Source organism: Prionailurus viverrinus, chromosome D2 (assembly GCF_022837055.1).
Source record: "Prionailurus viverrinus isolate Anna chromosome D2, UM_Priviv_1.0, whole genome shotgun sequence".
Taxonomy (NCBI): Eukaryota; Metazoa; Chordata; class Mammalia; order Carnivora; family Felidae; genus Prionailurus; species Prionailurus viverrinus.
Window position 1 is genome coordinate 83,311,780 of NC_062571.1, and position 20,583 is coordinate 83,332,362.

The 20,583-nt window shown below is 45.6% G+C and overlaps 1 protein-coding gene across 3 annotated transcripts in view; it reads left to right on the plus strand.

Moving 5' to 3' along the window:
• Positions 1 to 20,583, plus strand: part of DOCK1 (dedicator of cytokinesis 1) — a 531,871-nt gene that overhangs the window by 448,374 nt on the left and 62,914 nt on the right. For all 3 annotated transcript variants that reach the window (XM_047826036.1, XM_047826038.1, XM_047826037.1), the window contains 3 exons: positions 3,500 to 3,648; positions 13,760 to 13,845; positions 14,030 to 14,186. In XM_047826036.1, the coding sequence (XP_047681992.1) occupies positions 3,500 to 3,648; positions 13,760 to 13,845; positions 14,030 to 14,186 (392 nt within the window). The remainder of the gene's footprint in view (positions 1 to 3,499; positions 3,649 to 13,759; positions 13,846 to 14,029; positions 14,187 to 20,583) is intronic.

Genomic DNA, 20,583 nt, shown 5'->3' on the forward strand with positions numbered 1-20,583 from the left:
AAAGCTCACACATCACAGCAATAAAATCGTTGAATTGCTGAAGCAGTAATTAATAAAGTTTTATTGTGCACACACCAAAGAGACAGTTTGTGGACAAGGCCCCCTCAAACGAATACATGGAAGGAGGCTCAGAGGTATATCATTACAAAGAAGCTTATATAGTGGGACACCTGGATGGCCCATTCAGTGAAGCATCCGGCTCTTTATCTAGGCTCAGGTCACGATCTCATGGTTTGTGAGATCCAGCCCGGAGTCAGGCTCTATGTTTAGAGCAAGGAGCCTGCTTGGGATTCTCTCCCTCCATCTAGCTCTCTGCCCTTCCCCCATTTGCTCACTCAGGTGCTCTCTCTCAAAATAAATAAATAAACTTAAAAAAAAAAATTTAGAAGCTCATATAGTGAGAAAACAATGACAATTTACTGGTTATAATATTGGTGATTGGTTATTGTTTTAGAATTCTCTTCATTGGTTAGTGGTTACCTCATGTCAACCTTAGAAAATGTGTGTGTGTGTGTGTGTGTGTGTGTGTGTGTGTGTGTGTGTGTGTTTGTGTTGGTTTTGCCTATGATTTTCAGAGGCCTAAGCAAGAAGTGACCCCGGTCAGGTGGTCACTTAGCTTGCCCAGTAAGCCAAAGGAAGCTTTGCTTGTATGACAAAACCGATTTTCTCTGCTCGGAGAATGTTCGAGGCCGGTCTCCATTTGTTTTCGATTTTAACAAGCCGAATGCTCCACGCGACTGTTTCTTCTCTGAGTCTTTCCTATAATACAAGCAGTACGTGGAGACGGGGGTCTCGGATCTCCCCTCCAAGCAGAGCTTCAGACAAGGATCTGTTCTGCCAGGTTGAATGCAAGCGCAGACTCGCGCTGCCCCAGGGGACAGAGCAGCATGTTTTCCCCCTCCCAAGCCTGTCACATTTTGAGTCGGAAAGGAGAAATCAAAAGCACACTCTGTCCAAAAAAAAGGAGGCAGGGGGCGGGAAGGGGGGGATGTGCTTATTTACTGAGCTGTTCAGTTATTTATCAAAGTGCGCTCCCGGAAGCAGGGGCCAGAGCGCCTGATCTCACCGTGGCCCGCACCACTCCCACTTCCGTTTTGTTTATTACCCGCGGCAGGCGGGCCAGCGCGGTGCAGAGGGTCCTGCCGGAGCCAGCGTGCTCACAGCGAGATCCGTGTCAGCCGGGTTTGGTCCGGAATAGCTTTCGTTCAGGGGGTCCCTTTGTGGATGATTCTGGGGACTGGACACATGATGTGCTTTCATTCAGACACATACAGTGAGGCCTCATCAGTTTCTGGTATTTTTGCCCCATCTACCTTCGTGTCTATGGAGATTTTCCTGGGGTTAGAATGGGGTTGATGACCCGGAATTCTGGACCCTCACGGTTGCAAAGAGGTTGTCCAAACACCCAGGGGGAGACTGTTGCCAGGTGAGGACTTGGATCCCCGGAGAGAGCACAGCCCAGTGTCCAGAGGGGACGGGGAGGCCCCACGTTTTGTAACTCGAAGAAAGACTCTTGGTGGGTTTTAAAAAATTTGGGAGTTGTAGCTAGGAGATTGGCAAGGTGACCCGAGGTAAAGTATTCCCATTGTGACCTGATAATTAACTTGTTCTTTCTTTGTCTCAAAAAGGGGGGGGGGGGGGGGGTGGAAGCGCATCCTCTTTTTCTTGAAGTCTACACCACCGCAAGAGTCACCTTGATCCTCATTGATTCCAAACCTGAGTTCATCATTAAATTTGAGCAAGCGATGCTCCAGGGGAAATCCATAATGCAAATGCAAATGCAAAAAAAAAAAAAAAAAAAGGAAAAGAAAACAGGACTAAAAGAAAGGGAAGAAGAATACTGGAGGACACCCAGGTCTTGCCCACCTTGAGGACCATTTGTTTTTGCAGAGGTTAAATCCTGGGCCTATGACTGTAGAGCCCAGCACTGGCCCCTGGCCAGGTTCCTGCGTTATTGGGAAGGTCGATAATCAAAGATCAGAAAACCATCGTTCCTGTCACTTATTTTTCCAATCTGTGCGTCGACCACCACCTGTTCCCACCCTATACTTTCCTCCCAGCTGAGAGCAGTAAGGGCTGACAGTGACAGCCAGCGCTCTCTGTGACACTCAAATTGTGTTGATGAACGACTTCGTGTCACTGTCATCTGTTTTCTGAAACACTGGCTCTGAGATTTTTTCAGCGTAAGACAAGAAAAGTGTCACCTGAGAGACTGAACATAATAGCATTTTTAAGAGAATGCTTTGCCACAGTTACATGCCTTGCAGGGACATAAGCATTTTGGGGAAAGGATAAGAATCACATTATTAGCACCTTTAGTCCAAATATTACCTGTAAGATTTTCATTATATTCAGTTCCTTATAGAAGGTTACATTTTGCATGTGTCCACTTAATATAAGTTTCAGGAATATATTAAGTTAGGCTTTATTATGACGGTTATGTACTTTGTGAAGTGCGGTTATTTATAATAGCCAAATTTGTTTAATGTTCTCTTTGCAGAAATCTGTATTAGCTGAGTAATAAAACCAACTAAATTCTTTAGAGGATCCATTCTGTTTTCTGATTATGTAGAAATATGAGTAAGAGTGATTAACTCTGGGTAAATTGCTAGTGTTAATAACAAGTTGTCACAAATGAGATTACCAGGTATTCTGTCTCCCAGCCCTGCTGTAGCTAATGCATACTGTTAGCTGCTCGTGTCCTTGATCAATGTGATATAATTGTCTATTTGTGAAATGACATGTATCTTACATAACAGATAAGTCATGGCTACAGGCCTTCTATTGGATGGATACTTTAATAGCTTCCCTTACAACATTTAGAATACAGTCCACTTCCGGGGCCCCTGGGTGGCTCAGTCGGTTAAGCATCCAGCTTTGGCTCAGGTCATGATCTCCCAGTTTGTGAGTTCGAGCCCCGTGTCGGGCTCTGTGCTGACAGCTCAGAGCCTGGAGCCTGCTTCGGATTCTGGGTCTCCTCCTCTCTCTGCCCCTCCCCTGTTCATGCTGTGTGTCTCTCAATAATAAATACACGTTAAAAATTAAAAAAAAAAAAAAAGGAATACAGTCCACTTCTTTTTTTTTTTAAATTTTTTTTTTTTTTTTTTTTTCAACGTTTATTTGTTTTTGGGACAGAGAGAGACAGAGCATGAACGGGGGAGAGGCAGAGAGAGGGAGACACAGAATCGGAAACAGGCTCCAGGCTCCGAGCCATCAGCCCAGAGCCTGACGCGGGGCTCGAACTCACGGACCGCGAGATCATGACCTGGCTGAAGTCGGACGCTTAACCGACTGCGCCACCCAGGCGCCCCGAGTCCACTTCTTATACTAAAGGCTGGACACATTCAAAATACCTGCGGATGAGAAATGGACGCACATTCCCAGTATCCTAGCATTCAGGATCACACTAAGCTGTGTGGTTTTGTTTGGTCCTTTGAAGCGCATTTTAAAATCCTTTTTTTAAAAGACATGTTCTGAGTAATGCATTTCTGTGTTTAAGGTCAACACAAGATAAAGTTCATTCCAGAAATGGTCGGCCCGATACTAGAAATGACACTAATTCCTGAGACAGAACTGCGCAAAGCCACCATACCCATTTTCTTTGATATGATGCAGTGTGAGTTCCATTCGACCCGCAGCTTCCAGATGGTAAGGACATAGTAGGTGTGCGGTAAGTGGCTTGGGGAGAAGACCAACAAGCCTGGAAACCTTGAAAAAGACTTATAAATGGCTCTGGAGTTAAAGATGTTGAGAGATTTTCCTTATTGAAGAAGCCTGTCATCCTTTGCCTGCATCTTTAGGGAGAAGTATTGTCAATGACTAGCTTTTCCTTATTTTGATCTGGACTTTCTTACACATTAAACCCTGGATGAAAGTCTCTTTCCGCCGCCCCTCCCCCTTGGTATGTACCCTCAGAATGTTTACCCAGATGTTATCCTCTCAGACTGCCTGCTTCTTGCCAACTTATGTTATTTTCAGGTCAAAAATCTCTGCTTTTTTTTTTTTTTTGTTTTCTTTTACATGTGTCTTGACCTTTCACCTGTGCAGTGAAACTGATAAGAATTCCTCTAAAAAAAAAAAAAATCCGGGTAGAGTGCTCAACAACATACTGTATCCATAGGAAAGACAAAATCTGCATATTTATGTGGGAGGATTAACAAAATCTCCTTCCCTGGATTCCATGAAAATAAAGGTGGTGTTTACATTTCCGCCAGTGGGGACACGCTCGCCCGCACGAACATAAAGCGGCTTTCTCCCCCGTGTGTTGCTGGGCTGGCTGGGAAGCTCTGCAGGAGGCAAGAGAAGAACCCCAGTGATAGTGGTTCCTCCATACTTGATTTAAATATTCTAGTGATTCAAGTAAGTAAGTACCCACTTGACATAGATTTTTACAGAATTTGAAGAAAAATCCCTGTATTGGAAAAAGACTACATCTGAGCAGCGTAACTGTAATGGATGTGATATTTAAAGAGTAGATTTTTCCTTCCTCCCCTTTATACTTGCTACCTTATAGATTTTGAATAGTTTTACCTTTTCACTGGTCAGGCTTTGCTATTACGGCATGAAGGTGGTAGCCGTGATGAATAATTTTGCTAGTTTCTAGAGCAAAGAACAGATACAAAGCTAAAAGAAACCCTGCTCTGTGCCTACACTTGAGTGTGAACACTGATGTCAGGTACCCGTGCTTTCTGGCGTAGCCTGGTGCTGCCTGGACCTCCCACAACTCACCGAACGTCTTTAATCTTTGGTTCCGAGCTGTAATATTGGTACAGAATGGAATCTGCTCCTAAGGGATGTTGTGAGAAGTGAATAAAATAAACCTGTGAAGGCCACCTGCCCACCCGCCTCCCTTCCTTCCCTTCCCTTCCCTTTCCTTTTGATTCCTCCCTCTCTCCGTTTCCTTCCTTCTTTCTTTCCTCCCTCCCTTGCCTTCCTTCCCCCCTTCCTTCCTTCCTTCCTTCCTTCCTTCCTTCCTTCCTTCCTTATTTCCTTACCCCTTCCTTCCTTCTTCCCTTCCTTCCTTCCTTCTTTCTTTCCCCCTTCCTTCCTTCTTCCCTTCCTTCCTTCCTCTCTCTGTTTCTCCCTTCCACCTTTCTTTCTTTTTCTTTCTTTCTTTCTTTCTTCCTTCCTTCCTTCCTTCCTTCCTTTCCATAGCAAAAGAGGGCTTCCTTGTGTTGACTTATTTATAAAATTAAAGAGATTGTTTTAAAAGAACAGCTGTTTTTTTTTTTTTTCCCCACTCTGGTTCAAGATCAGTTGTTGCACACATAGAATGTAACATGGTAAACATTGTCCAAATGTTTTCGGTTTTGTTTGGCAATCTATCAGACACCTCTTTCTTGATGACAGCGCAGTAACCATGATTCTTGTGATGGCATAAGGTTTCATAAAATGGAATGGATAATCTTCTCTTTTGTAACTTTTTTTAAGGTTTTTTTATTTGAGAGAGAGAGAGAGAGAAAGGCAGTGAGTAGAGGAAAGGCAGAGAGAGAGAATCCCAAGCAGGCTCCACACCAGCCAGCAGAGCCCTACGTGAGGCTTGGACTCGTGAACCATGAGATCATGACCTGAGCCGAAACCAAGAGTCGGACGCTTAACCACACGCCCTTGGCTAATCTTCTCTTATCCATCACCTTTAGCTGGACGTTTGGGTTGTTTGCAGATTCTCACTACCATGAGTCAGTGCGCAGTGAACATATTCATGCATACTGCTTGACTTTCTTTTGAAAGTTTTCCTGGTATACGTTCTCAAAAACGGAATTGCCGATTCAAAATATTTTTGTAAGTTTTGACATTGCCAATGTTTTCTGATGCTGTTGCCGTACGATTTGACCCATCTTGACTGCCACTGGCACTAAATCGTGTCCAATCTCACTGCCAATCCACCAGAACTAGGGAATGTAGTTTAAAATCCCTTTTCCTAAGCTGAAAATTCATCTGACTTTTTGAATTTTGTATGAATTAAGCTCTAAAGAAGGGCCGTATGAAAAAGCGCTGTTAAAGAATCAGATAGCGTCGCCTGGGTGGCTCAGTTGGTTAAGTGTCTGACTCTTGGTTTTGGCTCAGGTCATGATCTCATGGTTCGTGGGTTTGAGCCCCGTGTGGGGCTCTGCACTGGCAGCAAGGAGCCTGCTTAGGATTCTCTCTCTCTCTCCCTGCCCCGCCCCTGCTCATGTGTGTGTGTGTGCGCATGCACGCATGCTCCCTCTCTCTCTCAAAAATAAATACAATTTTTTAAGAAGAGTATAGTAGTTATTTACATTAGGGAATTTCTCCAATTCACGGGGTCTCTGGTTTGCCAGGAAATGGCACAAAGTTACTGAAGGAGAGTCGTGGGGTTTCTGCCTCCGTTCTCAACTCTGCCCCCAGTGGTGAGTTCAAAAACTGCCTAATATCAGAAGACCAAGCTGTTTGAGTAACAGCGGGAAAGTAGCTGTGCACATTTAACTCTGTTTCAACAAACAATTTCCCTTCCATAAAACGTGTCCCACTTGGATATACGTAAATAGAAGCATAAACCTGAGGACACAGGTCCACGAAACCCACTGTCGGTAAGCATGGTCAGCTACTTGGATTTCTTGGTCCGTGATCATTGACCACGTGTTCATCGGTGTTGTCATCTGCTTGTGCCTTCAAAGACCAGTGGGAGGACACACCAAAGGGTTTTTTTAAATAAAGGCAGAAAAGCAAAAACGCGTGGCAAAAGTCTCTCTGCTCTCTTCATCTCTTCTTGCGAATTGGGAAAAGGCCCATCTCCTCTTCTCTTGGGATATCTTGATTTCTTTTTTCTGTGAGTCTGTCTCAGCCTCCCAGGTGGAGTGTCCCATGGAATATCACCCCTCCTAGACCCGCTGCTTCCCTATCATCCCTTTTTACCAGGCTCCTTGTCACTTGGTTGGTTGGGTGCGGGTTACAGCAGCCTCATCTTTGTGTGCTCCCCTGGCCTCCCTGGTGAGATGCAGAGACCTGTCATCTTTCTGATCTCTAGCATCCGGCTGCTTCTCTTGGGCCCTAGCCCTGGCCTCTCCTGGCCCATAGCATCTATCTCTTGACTTGACATATCTTTTCTAACTCTTTCCTATTCTCAGGTCAGCCGACGCTCGCCTTCTATTGGCTGGTCTTTCCTGAAGCACGAGGCGTGCCCTCTGTCCTCGGGGGTGGTGTGGGTGTGGAGCAGTGAGTGGGTGTGTGCACAGAACCGCAGGGCCCCGGAATCCCTGCCTCCCTCCCGGGGAGCTTCCAGGTTGGGGCTGGCTGGCTGCTGTTTACCTAACCCGCCACCAATCCAATTATCTAACCTTATTAGTCACATCAACAAGGGCTTAAATTGGCTTCACTTTTATAGCAGATGTGCAACACTAATGGAGTGAGAGGAAGACATTAGGGCTTTTCGTTGTTGCAAAACGTTCATGTTTTGAGCCCATGATGTAGCTTTTTTTTTTTTTAAAGGTTGCTGTGTCTTTCTGAGCGGGGCTGTTTATGCACCATTGTTCGTGAAATATGCATCATGTCTGGGTCGTAGCATGCTCTTACCGTTGCAGTGGAGGGGGGGGGGGTGCTGCTGGATTCGAAGAAAAACCTGCCATTTTACACAAGATTCAACTGCACCGAGCCATTACTGGAATTTCAGAAGCAGGCATTGCAGATGGGCTTTTCTACAGCTCCCCAGAGTGGCAGCTCGTGTCTTCTCCAGCCGCAGCGGAAGGACTTCCATCAGAGTGATCTCATACACACATTTCCCCGAAAGTCTCCTTTCTGGTCTCTGCTTTTGCAAGAAAGAGCATGAATCTTCATCCAACAGAGGCGTGTCCTTGTCCTTGTCCTCGGTGCTTGAGGTCCTGCCTCTCCAGGCTCCAGGCGCTGAACAGGCTTGCCCGGTTGTGGGACGGAGAGGCATGGAGTGACCCTTTCACAAGCTCTGTCCTCCTGCTGGCCTGGGGCCCTCTCCCCCGGGGGCTGCAGGCCCGCCTTCATTCGGCCTGACACCGTTTGTGCTGAGCAGATCCTCACAGGTGATGGATAAGGTCTGCGGAGGCCTGCTGACAATTCCTGGGTCTCCCAGCCCTTTCTCAGATTCTTCTATGACGTGGACGCTGCATCTGTTCTCCTAAATTGTCCCCTTCTACTGCATCTTCTGTCTACCAGTCCCGGAGGACGCCGTCTCTGGTGTCTCTGCTTCCAGCTTGCCCACCCCACAAGTCATGCCAACGGCGTGTTCTCTGTCCCTGTGCCCACCCACCCCCACCCTGACCCCAGTCCCAGAGAGGCACGTTCATGCTCGAGCTGGGTCTTCGGGAGATCTTGACTTCTTTCAATGGTGAGCGCCTGTGTGCGATGATTTCAGGACCTGCTGTACAGGTGTTTGGAGACATCAGCATCTCAGCGTCCCTTACATCACCCAGGCGCCCCGGCTGGGTCGCGTTCCCACGAGACGTACTTCCCCCTGGCCTGAAACTAACTTCTGCCCTGTGGCGCCGACACCCCTAACCCCCAAGTCAGTAATGCTCCGAGTCGCAGCCTCGCTGGATTTTGCTCCATAAAAAAAGAGCATGCTTGTAAATTCCCTCCTGGCACCTTTGGAAAGAATTCCATTTGTTATGTCTTTCGAAGAAAAACAAACCAAAACAAAACCAAAAAAAAAAAAAAACCAACCACAGAACTCACAGCCGAGAATTTCAGCAAATGGCTGTATGGGCTGTATACCATTAATAAAGACGGAATGGGAAAGACTCCACAGAAAAATAATATTTTCAACCATGAAGCTATTCTCTGTCATCTCTGTGAGGATCAGTAAAATGCTCCACAACGTCCAGAAATTCCCATTGTAGTTGTAACAGTATTAGAACATGAGGAATCTTTGTGTCCTGGATGTTTTTGAGGTCCTGTCTGAATAATCTCTTCCTACTGCCCATGCTCGGTAACCCTAACTGAATGACTGAATAACCCAAGTGGATGTTGCCGGCTTCTGCTGGTTGGCGGGAAAGCTGGTCCATTTTGCACCGTCATAGGGACATAAGTTTGGTGGTGATTTTATCCTGATGATTCTTGAATTCTTTGGCATTTTGTTTGTTGGTTTATTCTTGCTTTCGATTTCAACATAATGCTTGAGTTTAGTTCCGGACCCTGAAAGGGAACATACGGCACGAGAAGCAGGCTTTTATTGTATTGAATCCGGACCCCAAAGTCTGAGAGATCATGGAAGCTGACACCCTGGACTCTAATAAAAGTTCTGATTGCATTGAATTCTGTTCTTAAAGGCCTTTGCAGCAAAGAGATGCCCATACCCCTGTAATCTCTTTTTAATGTTTATTTATTTTTGAGAGAGAGAGGGAGAGTGTAAGTGGAGGAGACAGAGGATCTGAAGCGGGCTCTGCACTGCCAGCAGTGAGCTCGATGTGGGGCTTGAACTCAGGAACCCCGAGACCATGACCTGAGCCAAAGTTGGACGCCTCACCAACTGAACCACCCAGGCGCCCCTCCTGTAATCTCTTTTGACCAAATTAAACAGGACTCACTCTGAGAGCATGTTTCCGGAGTCCAGTGTCATTGGATACAGCCCCAAATCCCTTCTTGATGTGTGTGCTATGGAAATGGGGGGCAGCTGCACCTGTCTCAGGTGTTGCCAGGTGTAACAGCCAGGCAGCGGATAGTTCCCCAGCCTTGGGGCTCTTGAGCCTCCAGGTGGAAGCTTCAAGGTCAGCGAACAGCCTTCTTGTTAGACTTGGAAGGATGTGGGGATATGGAGTGAGAATGTGAAGCCGGTTCCTTCTTCTCACTCATGTTGTCCACGCAGGTATAGTTCAGTGATGTTCTCCCACCTACCCCTCCTGTCAGCGCTAAAGAGAACGGACATAGTTCTGCAGTTCCTTCTGGAAGTTCAGAAACTGAGAATCTGATTCCTTGCAGCTCTCTGATACCAGAGGGTGCTCTCAAATCACGGCCCTCCCTCCAGTACCTTGCGAACACGTTTTCTTGGGGAAAAAAAACAAAAACAAAAAACCGGAGAAAGCAGAGCACCCGTGGGCAGAGCACATTCACGAAGGCGTATTTGCAGAAAAGCCAAAGGAATGCTTTTGCTAATGGACATAGAAAGCCATGTTCCTAGCTTTCAGATTTCACCCTGTTCTTGGTAAACTCCAAGCACTTTATCGATGTGGTAAATAAACTATTTGTGCAAGCCTTTCCATCCTGGTCCAGCTCCCTTTCCTTGCTCTGACATAACCTCAGATCCCTTGTATAAATGCTCTCCTGGATGCCTGAGGAGCAGGCCTGGTTCTATGCATCTATCTGGGCATGGTAGCAGGAACGGTAAATCTGACTTCCAAAAAAAAAAAAAAATGATGCACTCTAAAGCAAACAAAAGTGGCTGTTGGATTATCCACTGCCGAGATCCTTCACTCCATGATCTCTTAAATTGGAGCCAATAACCCGTGGTTAACTGTGGCAGTGAATGGCTAAAGCGGTCATTCCTTTCAAAGTTAATTGAATTAACAATGCTGTCAACCTTCCGAAAAGCCCTGTATTCTCACGGACTCTGTTTCATATTCTTGGAGGGGCGCTGGTTTGGGAGGCTTGGAGATGCTCTGTTCAGCTTTTTAAGTTGGACACCCTGTGGACATTTTTGTAGTGATACTGGTGATTCAGAAAAGAGAGGAAGTATAATGATTTTGCCTCAACCCCCTTTGGAGCCACACAGTAAACCCTTGCTAATTTTAACGTCACCATAGAGAACCCTGCTGGAAATTACCAGTGTGCATTTATGAGTAAGAGAATAAGCATAGTTGTTTTTGTTTTTGTTTTTGTTTTTTAAATCAGCTCTGCTCTATCAGCAAATGGACTTTCTCCAGTTTATTTGGACAGGATCATTTAGTCCTGATTGTGATAACCATTCTCAGTACACTAACAAATTAATTCTAGAATATTCTGTAAAAAAAAATAATGGAGGCCCTGGAACGAGAGGCTAGCTGCAGATCTGGGGTTTTGAATCCTTGCTGATAAAGAGGGCTGCCAGGTGTTCGTGCAAATCACTTAGTTTAGACTAGAGGTTAGTAAAATTAGAATCAGCTGTGCTCTCTGATTTACTTCTCATTCATCCACTCATTTGAGGAAGCATTAAATTCATCAGTCAAAATTTGATAAGCAGCATACTTAAGGAGCTGGAGTTTCCTTATTGCCCTTGTTTGTGACAGCTAGGTTTACGCGGAAGCAGAGAAAACATGCTATTTCCCTAAAGTAGACTCCCAAGTTCAAATAACCTCCTGATTAACCGGCGATGAGCGGTTTCAAATGCCTGTGTGTGTTTGTCCATGTTGGGATAAAGCGTACTTTCCTGAATTCCCGGTGCCTTCCTCATTGTATGCTCGTTGAACATGTGTGGCCTGCGGTCGTGTGTTTTGGTTAAATTGAGTCTTATTTGATCCCTCCGTTGTTTGTTCTGAAGAATCGGCACCCACCGAATACTTCCCCTAGGGTGCTCCCATCGTGGTACCCTCTGGGAAATGGGATTGGCTGGAAACGTCAACTTGTAGCCTAATGGCACCTGATCTGCCTCGTATTTGATTCCAAAAGGGCCCCACCTTCTGAGGAATTTCTGTAAAGAACAAAGTCCTAGTGGGTTAGTATCAAAAGGTGGTTGATTTTACAGTAGAGTCATTATCATGAGGCTCCAGGTGAAAACAATACAAGTTCTTTTTTCTTCTTCGCTAGAATTGCCTCTTTTCCTGTGCTCCTAAAATCCCTGAACTTTTCAGGCCAAACAGAATAAAAAAGAGGGTGTTTGCTTGGGGAGGAGACGATGGGGAAGATCAAGAGGAGAATTGCAGGATTCACTGAGGTCCAGAGTTTTGCAGTGTTGTTGAGTCCTTGATGTTGAGCAAGAATCAATACTCTTCTCCAGACCTGTTTAAGCCTCCGCCTCATCTGTAGTGCGATAGAACTGTGGCTTTAGGCAGCAAGTCCTGATCAGATCAGGCGGGTCTGTGCCTGTTTGAGGCTCCTCCCTGGGTCTCCCCAGGCCCCCTGCCTCCGGCCCCACGGGTGCCACAGTCAGCCGCCCCTGCAACAGCAGCGGCGGCGGCACCCTGCTTGACCAGTGCAGCCCGTGGTGCCTGCAGTCCTGTTGTGAGCCCTCAGATGAACGTGTCCACCCATTGGCTTGTGGGGCCAAGAGCACGGTCTGGGTCTCAGCGACCGGCTGGACGACTCCTCTGCTGACACAGGAAGCCCTCCCCCACTCCAGTCTAGCACTCATTCTCCAGTGATTCATGAGCACGTAGCACGGTGCTCCCATTAGAACATCACCACCAGGGGCCCTTCTGGAAGAGACCAGGAGAGACGAAAATTCTGTCTGTCACGCAGCTTAAATAACTATAGGATCCTGGTAATAGCAGGAGACTCGGGGGATTGTCAGCCTGGAAAGCATTGCCTGAGCATGTATTTTTTTTTTTTTTATATGTTGTTTTTGTTTGTTTGCTTTTGAGAGAGAGACAGAGCACGAGTGGGGGAGGGGCCGAGAGAGAGAGGGAGAGAGAGGGAGACACAGAATCTGAAGCAGGCTCAGACTGGGCACCGTCAGCACAGAGCCCAACGCGGGGCTCGGACCCACAAAACCGTGAGACCGTGACCCGAGCCAAAGTCGAACGCTCAACGACTGAGCCCCCCAGGTGCCCACTGAGCATGTATTTTAAAGGGATCCTAGAGACCCTTGCCTACATGGAGGGTGTGCTTGCTTTCTGTATCCTGAATTTAGCTGTTGTTTCCCTCAATTCCCCCTCTGCCAGTCTTCTTTCAATTCGGTGTGGTGATCTCCTGCTCTACGGGAACTAACGCTCTCAGGGGCCTCCTTCCTTCCTGGCCCAAGTCAGTGGGTGATTTCAGGGCTCGTGCAACATGGCGCTCACCTGGCAAGAATCCCGTATGGAGGTGGCCCTGAATTCTGCCAGGGACGGGAGACTGGGCAGTGAGGATGAGCACTCAGATCCATTATTATCTAGGTAGTTATTTCCAGCCTCGTCAGCCACAAGGCTCATGACCCCTGTGAAAATCTTTTGGAGATTTGTACCTCTCCAGAGTTTAGAGTTTTCCCCAAAACTCCAAGAGACAGGGTTTCGGTCCAGGGAGCATTTCTGAGGATCCTTTCCCACCCCTTGCTCTGGAAATCTGATCAGAAGCTTTGGGGTGTTCAAGGAAAGGCCCGGAGATGGACCTTCTCGAGACGTCTGCTGGTCTTGTAGAGACGCTGTCCTTCCTGTGTTTTATGTTTTTTTTCAACCCAAGTGAGGTATTTCACTAGACCCATCAAGGAATGGCAGTGAAGTGGCCCCTTCGATGTTTTGTGATTGCAGAGAACTCTTTGCTGGCAAGTGAAACGCCATCTGTTCTTTTCCAGGAACGAACGAGCTATTTTAGATGTTACTTGTTGGTGGAGATGAAGTTTGAGACGTTTGTTCGCATTGCTCCTTGATTATTCGTCCTACGGTTCCCTCGCCTTTCTTTTCTCTGCTCCTTGCTCCTCCCATCAGAATGTACATGTTTAGGCTCCATTAACCAGGGAAGGAAATGGAAGAATCCCCCTGTGGCAGGGGATCATCAGACATCTCTAGGGGGTTGGGGATGGTACCTCTTAAGTGAAATCAGGTTTCAAAGGCGTTGGGTCACTATCTGATGATGATCTCTCCCCGATTTACGTGCCATTGATGCTCAGTCATAAAATGAAATATCCGCCATGCTGATTATTTACGCTTCCTCTGCTTAATTATAGTTTGAAAATGAGATCATCACCAAGCTGGATCATGAAGTGGAAGGAGGCAGAGGAGATGAACAGTACAAAGTGTTATTTGATAAAATGTAAGTGTTGATTAACAGTAGGATTTATGTCAGAATAGAGACAGGGAGACTGTAATTAGACTACAATGAACTTTGTAGCCCAGAAATAATTAAAACGTGTTAATAATGGGAAATATTTTAAATTGCACCAGTCAAGTTTCTTTTTCTGAGAGGGATTAACAACGTGTGCATAATTACTTTTCAGCCTCTTGGAACACTGCAGGAAACACAAATACCTCGCCAAAACAGGAGAAACTTTTGTAAAACTCGTTGTGCGCCTGATGGAAAGACTCCTGGATTATAGAACCATCATGCATGATGAGAACAAAGAAAATCGTATGAGCTGCACTGTCAACGTGCTGGTGAGTGAAATGCAAGTTAATTAAATTTCCAATCTTCACAGTAAGCCAGAAACGTACTGTGTTCAAAAAGTTCAGAAGCCTCGTGACAGCTGGCCATGGAACTTCCTTTGCTTGTTTCCTCGTCTGTTGCAGAGGAAGGGAAAAGGAAGAGCTGTTTTTGCAGATCCACTGTAAACACGTCTGCAAAATCCAGTCCCCTCCAGGTGTTTTCACATCGTTCTTCCCGTGGCTAAGAAGAAAGAGCCATCTTATTTTGGAGCCAGGGTAGCACCTCCCTTGATTATAGGTCTCAAAGGCATCACTATTAGGAGGTGGCAAGCATGTCCCGTCGTGGGTTGAATGATGGCCCCCAAAAGATAGGTCCGCATCCCACTCGTCGGAACCCGCGAACGGGACCTCATTTGGAAAAAAAGGCTCCTTGCGGATGTGATTGAGTTCAGGGTCTCCAGAGGAGATCATCCTGAATTACTATCCAGGTGGGCCCTAACTCCAATAACAAGTGTTCTTATAAGAGACAGAAGAGGAGAGGCGCCAGGCGGGGGTGGGGGGGCTCATCGGTTAAGTAGCCGACCTCAGCTCAGGTCTTGATCTCGCAGTCTGTGAGTTTGAGCCCTGCATCGGGCTCTGTGCTGACAGCGCGGAGCTTGGAACCTGCTTCAGATTTTGTGTGTGTGTGTGTGTGTGTCTCTCTCTCTCTGTCTCTGCCCCTCCCCCACTCACGTTCTGCATGTCTGTCTCAAAATATAAATAAACATCTTAAAAAGAGAGAGAGACAGAAAAGGAGACACACGGAAGTCCATGTGGAGATGGAGATAGAGACTGGAGTTATGTGACCACAAGCCCAGGGGCACTTGGACCCTCCCCACCACCCCCAGAAGCTGGAAGGGGCAGGATAGAATTTATACCTGGAGCCTTTAGAGGGCGTGCGGCCCTGCTGAAGCCTTGAGTTCAGACTCTGACCTCCAGAAGTGCAAGAGAATATATATCTGTCGTTTTAAGCCACCAGGTTTACTGTGAGTTATTACGGCAGCTACGAGGAGCTAGCTCGTGGTCTCGTGGATAGCAGATGGCTTGGGTAGACTTGGCCACTGCCATCCACGGACCTCTTTGACCCCTGTTGTCACCGTGACATGGCCAGGTCCTGTGGACACTGCCTGCCTGAGACAGTAGTGGAGCAGTGAGCTTCGGGCAGGGCATCGCGCTTTCAGGAAGCTTCATGACCAGCTCGTCTACAGGGAGTGTTTGGTGAACCCCGTGGCTGCAGGAGCCACGTGACTCCCACACCCAGCTTTGAAGATGTCTGTCTCTCTCTGTGTCATCCTCCTCTGGTAAGTAGCCAGAAGAGCAGACTCTTGGCCCTGAGAGGGTCTTCCTCAACTTCCCTTGCCTGTCCCGAGGCAAGAGACACTACTCCTGCTTTGTGCCCCTTACTTTACTCCCCTGGATCTGGAGTATCATCATCTGGTCGTTCGATGACATGTACCTGCTCTGCCTTCACTTCCATGCCCGCCATTTTGAATGGGCTCGTAGGCCCTTCAGGCTCCTGGAAGTGGCTTTTTGTGCCAAGAGGAATATGACCGATCGTTCACTCTTTAGGAAACCACCAGAGATGCTCGGATTTAAAAGCAAAAGGAAAATTTTTTCACCTTCCATCCAGTGTCGTGTCCATACCGCATTTGTGCTTTGTGCAAGAAACTGGCAGCTGAAAGCTCCCGAGCCATCCCGGCCCCTGCCATCCGTGGATAGGCCACCTGTTTTGATGAATGATAAACACCTTCTACAGAGAAAACTGCTGGCCCCCAAATTGGAGAGACAAGAGGATACAGTGAAGCAGAAGCCCAGGAGCAAAAACCACCACCGGAGCCCGTACTGGATTGGATTCCTCCTACGCGGCACATCATGTCCACTTTCAACATAAAATTACAAGGCATACTAAAGGCAAAAACACAGTTTTAAGAGAGAGAGAGCAAACATCAGAGCCAGGCTTTGCTTTGGCAGATGTTTTCAGAATTTTCAGACCGGGAATTTAAAATAACCATGATTAAATTGTTAAGAGCTCTAATGGAAAAAGGAGACTTTATGCAGAAACAGATGATATAATAAGCAGAAAGATGGAAACTCTAAGAAAGAATCAAAAAGAAATGCTACAAATCCAAAACACTGTGACAGAATAAAGAAGGTCTTTGGTCTCATTAATAGACTGGCCACAGCCGAGGAAAGAATCAGCTTAAAAGATTGAAATATGTTTGCATATGTTTCGTAAGGGTCTTGGGCAACTGGAAGAATTACTGACTTCTAGCTTCCGTCCCTGAGATCTGGCCTACTGCTGTGCCGACTTTCACATTCACTTGTAGGCTAATTGTGTGTAGCATAGCAGTGAGCTCTGCCTCAGGTAAAGGCCCCAGTCTTTTGCACAGGAATGCCCTGGCCCTTGCTTCATTGTCTTCCTGCATTTTTGCCTTTGTTCAGAGTAATTTACTTCTGTGATGCTAATATGGTTAGCATGAAGCTAGAAATCAATATTTTTCTGCGGGAGAGAAGTAGAAACCTCTTTGAAATCATTCCCTACTATGGACATACTCTTCCTCCTGATTTCTAAGGGCATCTAAGAAGCTGATTTGTGTCCAGAGAGAAGAATTATTAATACATTTATTAGCTTCCCAACTTCAATGTTTGAGAATACTATTTTTTTTTTAAAGCAAGATCTCTCGTGTTCACCAGGACGTGAAACCTAGTGGGGATGTGCTCTGAATGTGGCCTTTTATCATCAGGACCCAGGGTCAGAAAATAAGCTCTTGAAATGCCACTTGCAGTCACAGTTTCTGATTAACCTCTGTTCCTCTTTCGTACGGAGCCTCACTCGGCACGTACCTGTTGTTAGTGCTGTCAGCACTAGCTAGGCTTTAATCAAGAATCACATCCAGGATTCCTGAGATTATCTGACATCATTAACTTCTTTGAACTTGGAACATCCTGAATCATTCTATGAAGAGTCAGGTGTTCCATTCTTAACCAATGCCTGGGATCACAAGATTGTTCTCAACCTATCACAAGTCTTTCATTTAAAAAATAAAATAGGGGCACCCAGGGGGCTCAGTCAGCTAAGCGTCCGACTTCGGCTCAGGTCACGATCTCGCAGTTCTTGGGTTCGAGCCGCACGTCAGGCTCTGTGCTGACAGCTCAGAGCCTGGAGACTGCTTCTGATTCTGCGTCTCCCTCTCTCTGTTTCTCTCTCTCTCTGTCTGTCTCTCTCTCTCAAAAATAAATAAACATTAAACATTTTTTTTAATTAAAAATAAAATGGATCTATGGATTAAAGAGAAACAAGAAAACCAAGTTTTTATAGACAGGTTTTTTAATATTCACTACACAGCTCACATTTAGTCACAGAAGTAAAAACATAAATATATTTTATTTTTTATTAACTTTTTAAAGTTTCTGATCTTGTTTTGTTTATTTATTTTTGAGAGAGAGAGACAGAGTACAACCAGGGGTGGGGCAGATTGTGAGAATGACACAGAATCCGAAGCAGGCTCTAGGCTCTGAGCTATCAGCACAGAGCCTGACGCAGGGCTCCAACCCATGAAGCCTGAGATCATGATCTGACCTGAGCTGAGCCACCCAGGTGCCCCAAAACATAAATATATTTTAAATCTGTGGACCATTTTCACCTTTTCTCCTGGTACTTTTCTTATGAAATAGATGTATATTGATCTCATATAGGTGTATAAACATCCATTAGTAATATATAAAATGTACTCAGTTTATCACTAAGCAGAAACCCTCTTGAAATCCTAAAATAAAAAAAAATTTAAAAAAGAATAAAGAACATAGGATTTATTGATGCCCTTTAAGCCCATTGACAAATTTCCTTTAGAACCAGTGCTATTTTGTAATTTGTTTTGTTTTTCTTAATGTTTATTTTTTTGAGAGAGAGAAAGAGTGCAAGCAGGGCAGGGGCAGAGAGAGAGAGAGAGAGAGAGAGACAGACAGACAGACAGACAGACAGAATCTGAAGCAGGTTCCAGGCTCTGAGCTATCAGCACAGAGCCCAATGCAGAGCTTCAACTTGTGACCCGTGAGATCATGACCTGAACTGGAGTCAGCTGCTTAACCGACTGAGCCACCTAGGCACCCCAGTGCTTTTTTTTTTTTAATGGAGTGAGTGGAACATTCTAGTTATATGGGTTCATTAATGTCTTACTCTTCCTTGCAGCTAAAAAAATTTTTTTTTTTAATGAGAGATGAGCAGTCACTCTGTCCAATGACCTAAGTACCCCTACACGAACACCTCCCTGTAAGCACATGTGCATGACATTGGATCATAGTTCCCCCTGGACAGAAAGCACATTTGTAATTCAGTAGAATTTCCTTGTCACCTCATAATCCTGCAGTCTTTCATTACTGGTTGGTAATTTTGTTGTGTGTGACCAAGTTCTTCTATGCCGTCATCAACTTAGCCCTCTCTTAGAGTGGTGGACTCACTGTTACTTTATAGACATAAGTGACATTCTTCATGGCCCCTTTACAATGCTAATTAAAGTGGTTCTCACGAGAATTCTGAAAATCTTAGTACTCAGGAGGGAGTACAGCACCGGTATATGATGCAAATGTGTAAGTTCTGGAAGATCAGTGGTGCATAGTGATGCATTTGTGTTAGAGGGTCTGGTCCAGAAAGGCTTGCTCAGAGATTGGTAGAGCTTGAGCCTGAGCACCGGTGTGGAAGGGACTTGAGAGAGGGGACGATGGTGGGGGGGGGGGGTGCTGTCGGCAGAGCCCAGAAGTGGGGCGCCAGAGCAACGTGAACTTTTACGTAAGAAACCCACGGTTTTATATAGAAACGGTTTTGAGATGAGCGTTCTTCAGTTCTAGAGAGGTTTTGAAGTCCTAGGAAGGGAACAGAACTAAGCACAGGCAGGAAACGGAAGACATTTCCATATCCGTGAGAGAGGAATAAAGGTCGCATGATATCCCCGTTGTGAAATTGTAAAGGCGAATGATCAAACGCTTGGGAAAGGATTAAAAATCTGAGCGCAGAATAGGATGGTGTGCAGTCGTAGCTTGTAAATACTGGTGAGTTAGAGTTGGAAGGGCTCATCCTCTGCCTTTGATGCGGATTCTCTTTGTTACGTCTCCCTGAGTTGTCAGCTGAAAATATCCTCATTACTGAGCCATAGCGTATGAACCAGAGGACATTAACATCTCAGATGCAGCAAAATATGAAAATCTTGGAGCATTTTTCTAAAGGTGCCCCTCTTTCTTGTATTTATTTATCACTTACTTTCAAAGAAATCAGTTCCAGTGGCAGTGTCTTTTGTTGCTAATGAAATTAAACAACTTACGCCATCTATGGGATAATTGGACTCCTTTATAGCAGTGATATTCACTGGTATCTCAGGCCTTGATCCCGGAGTCAGCACATCAGATTCAGGTGCTAAATTTCACGCCGAAAGTGGCCGTGGTGTTGCCTGCCATTCGGCTTGGTTAGGTGACTGTTCTGCACCTTTTTGGCGCCTTGTGTATGGTAAAGTTTTTAAAGTCTTTATAGAGACGTTTACATTAAGAAATACCATTTTGATAGAAATTTTCATGCTCGCCCAGAAGATATTTTACAATATGCAGAAATACCCCTTGCTTATAACCTGCTCATTAATCTTTCTTCATTGGTGTGTATACAGAAGGTGCTGTTCAAATGGCAACCAGTTATTTATTGGTTTGTTTGTTTACTTACTTAATTACTATGGTTTGGAAGGTCCCTCTGTCTGGAACAGCACTGTCCAATAGAAATTTCTGTGAGAATGGGAATGTTCTATATCTGCACGGTTAGATACAGTAACACTAACCCCTATAGGGCTACTGAGCCCTTAGAGCATGGCAGGTGTAACAGAGGGAGCAAATGTTTAGCTTTATTTAATTTTAATTAAATTTAATTTATATTTGAGTACATGTGGCTGGTGGCTACCACATTAATCACCACACATCTCGAAAACCATGTTGCCTTCTAGGGGCTCTTGCCAAAGCTGGGCCCAGCATGTCTTAAATCACGTTCAGGTTTCTTCCCAAATTTGGGATCTTTGCTGTTTTTTTTTTTTTTATCTTCTAATGACTTTACAACAGTTAAGAATGGCTAAGCTGTCATATCTTTGGGTAATACCATTTTTTAACGAACGACTGGTGATTCTTCAGTGACAGAAGTAGGTTTTTGTCCTCGCAGTGCAAGAAACGGAATCATTAAAATTGCCCCCTCAAAAAGTGAATTTCGCATTTTATGTGAATTTATGGTTCTAAACCAAGGGGCTGGGTCCATTTGGCTGTGTTTGACACAAAGTGAAGAACCATGATGATTTAATCTGCAGGTGACATCTTATATAGAACAGGTTTCTCAAAACAGTGTTGT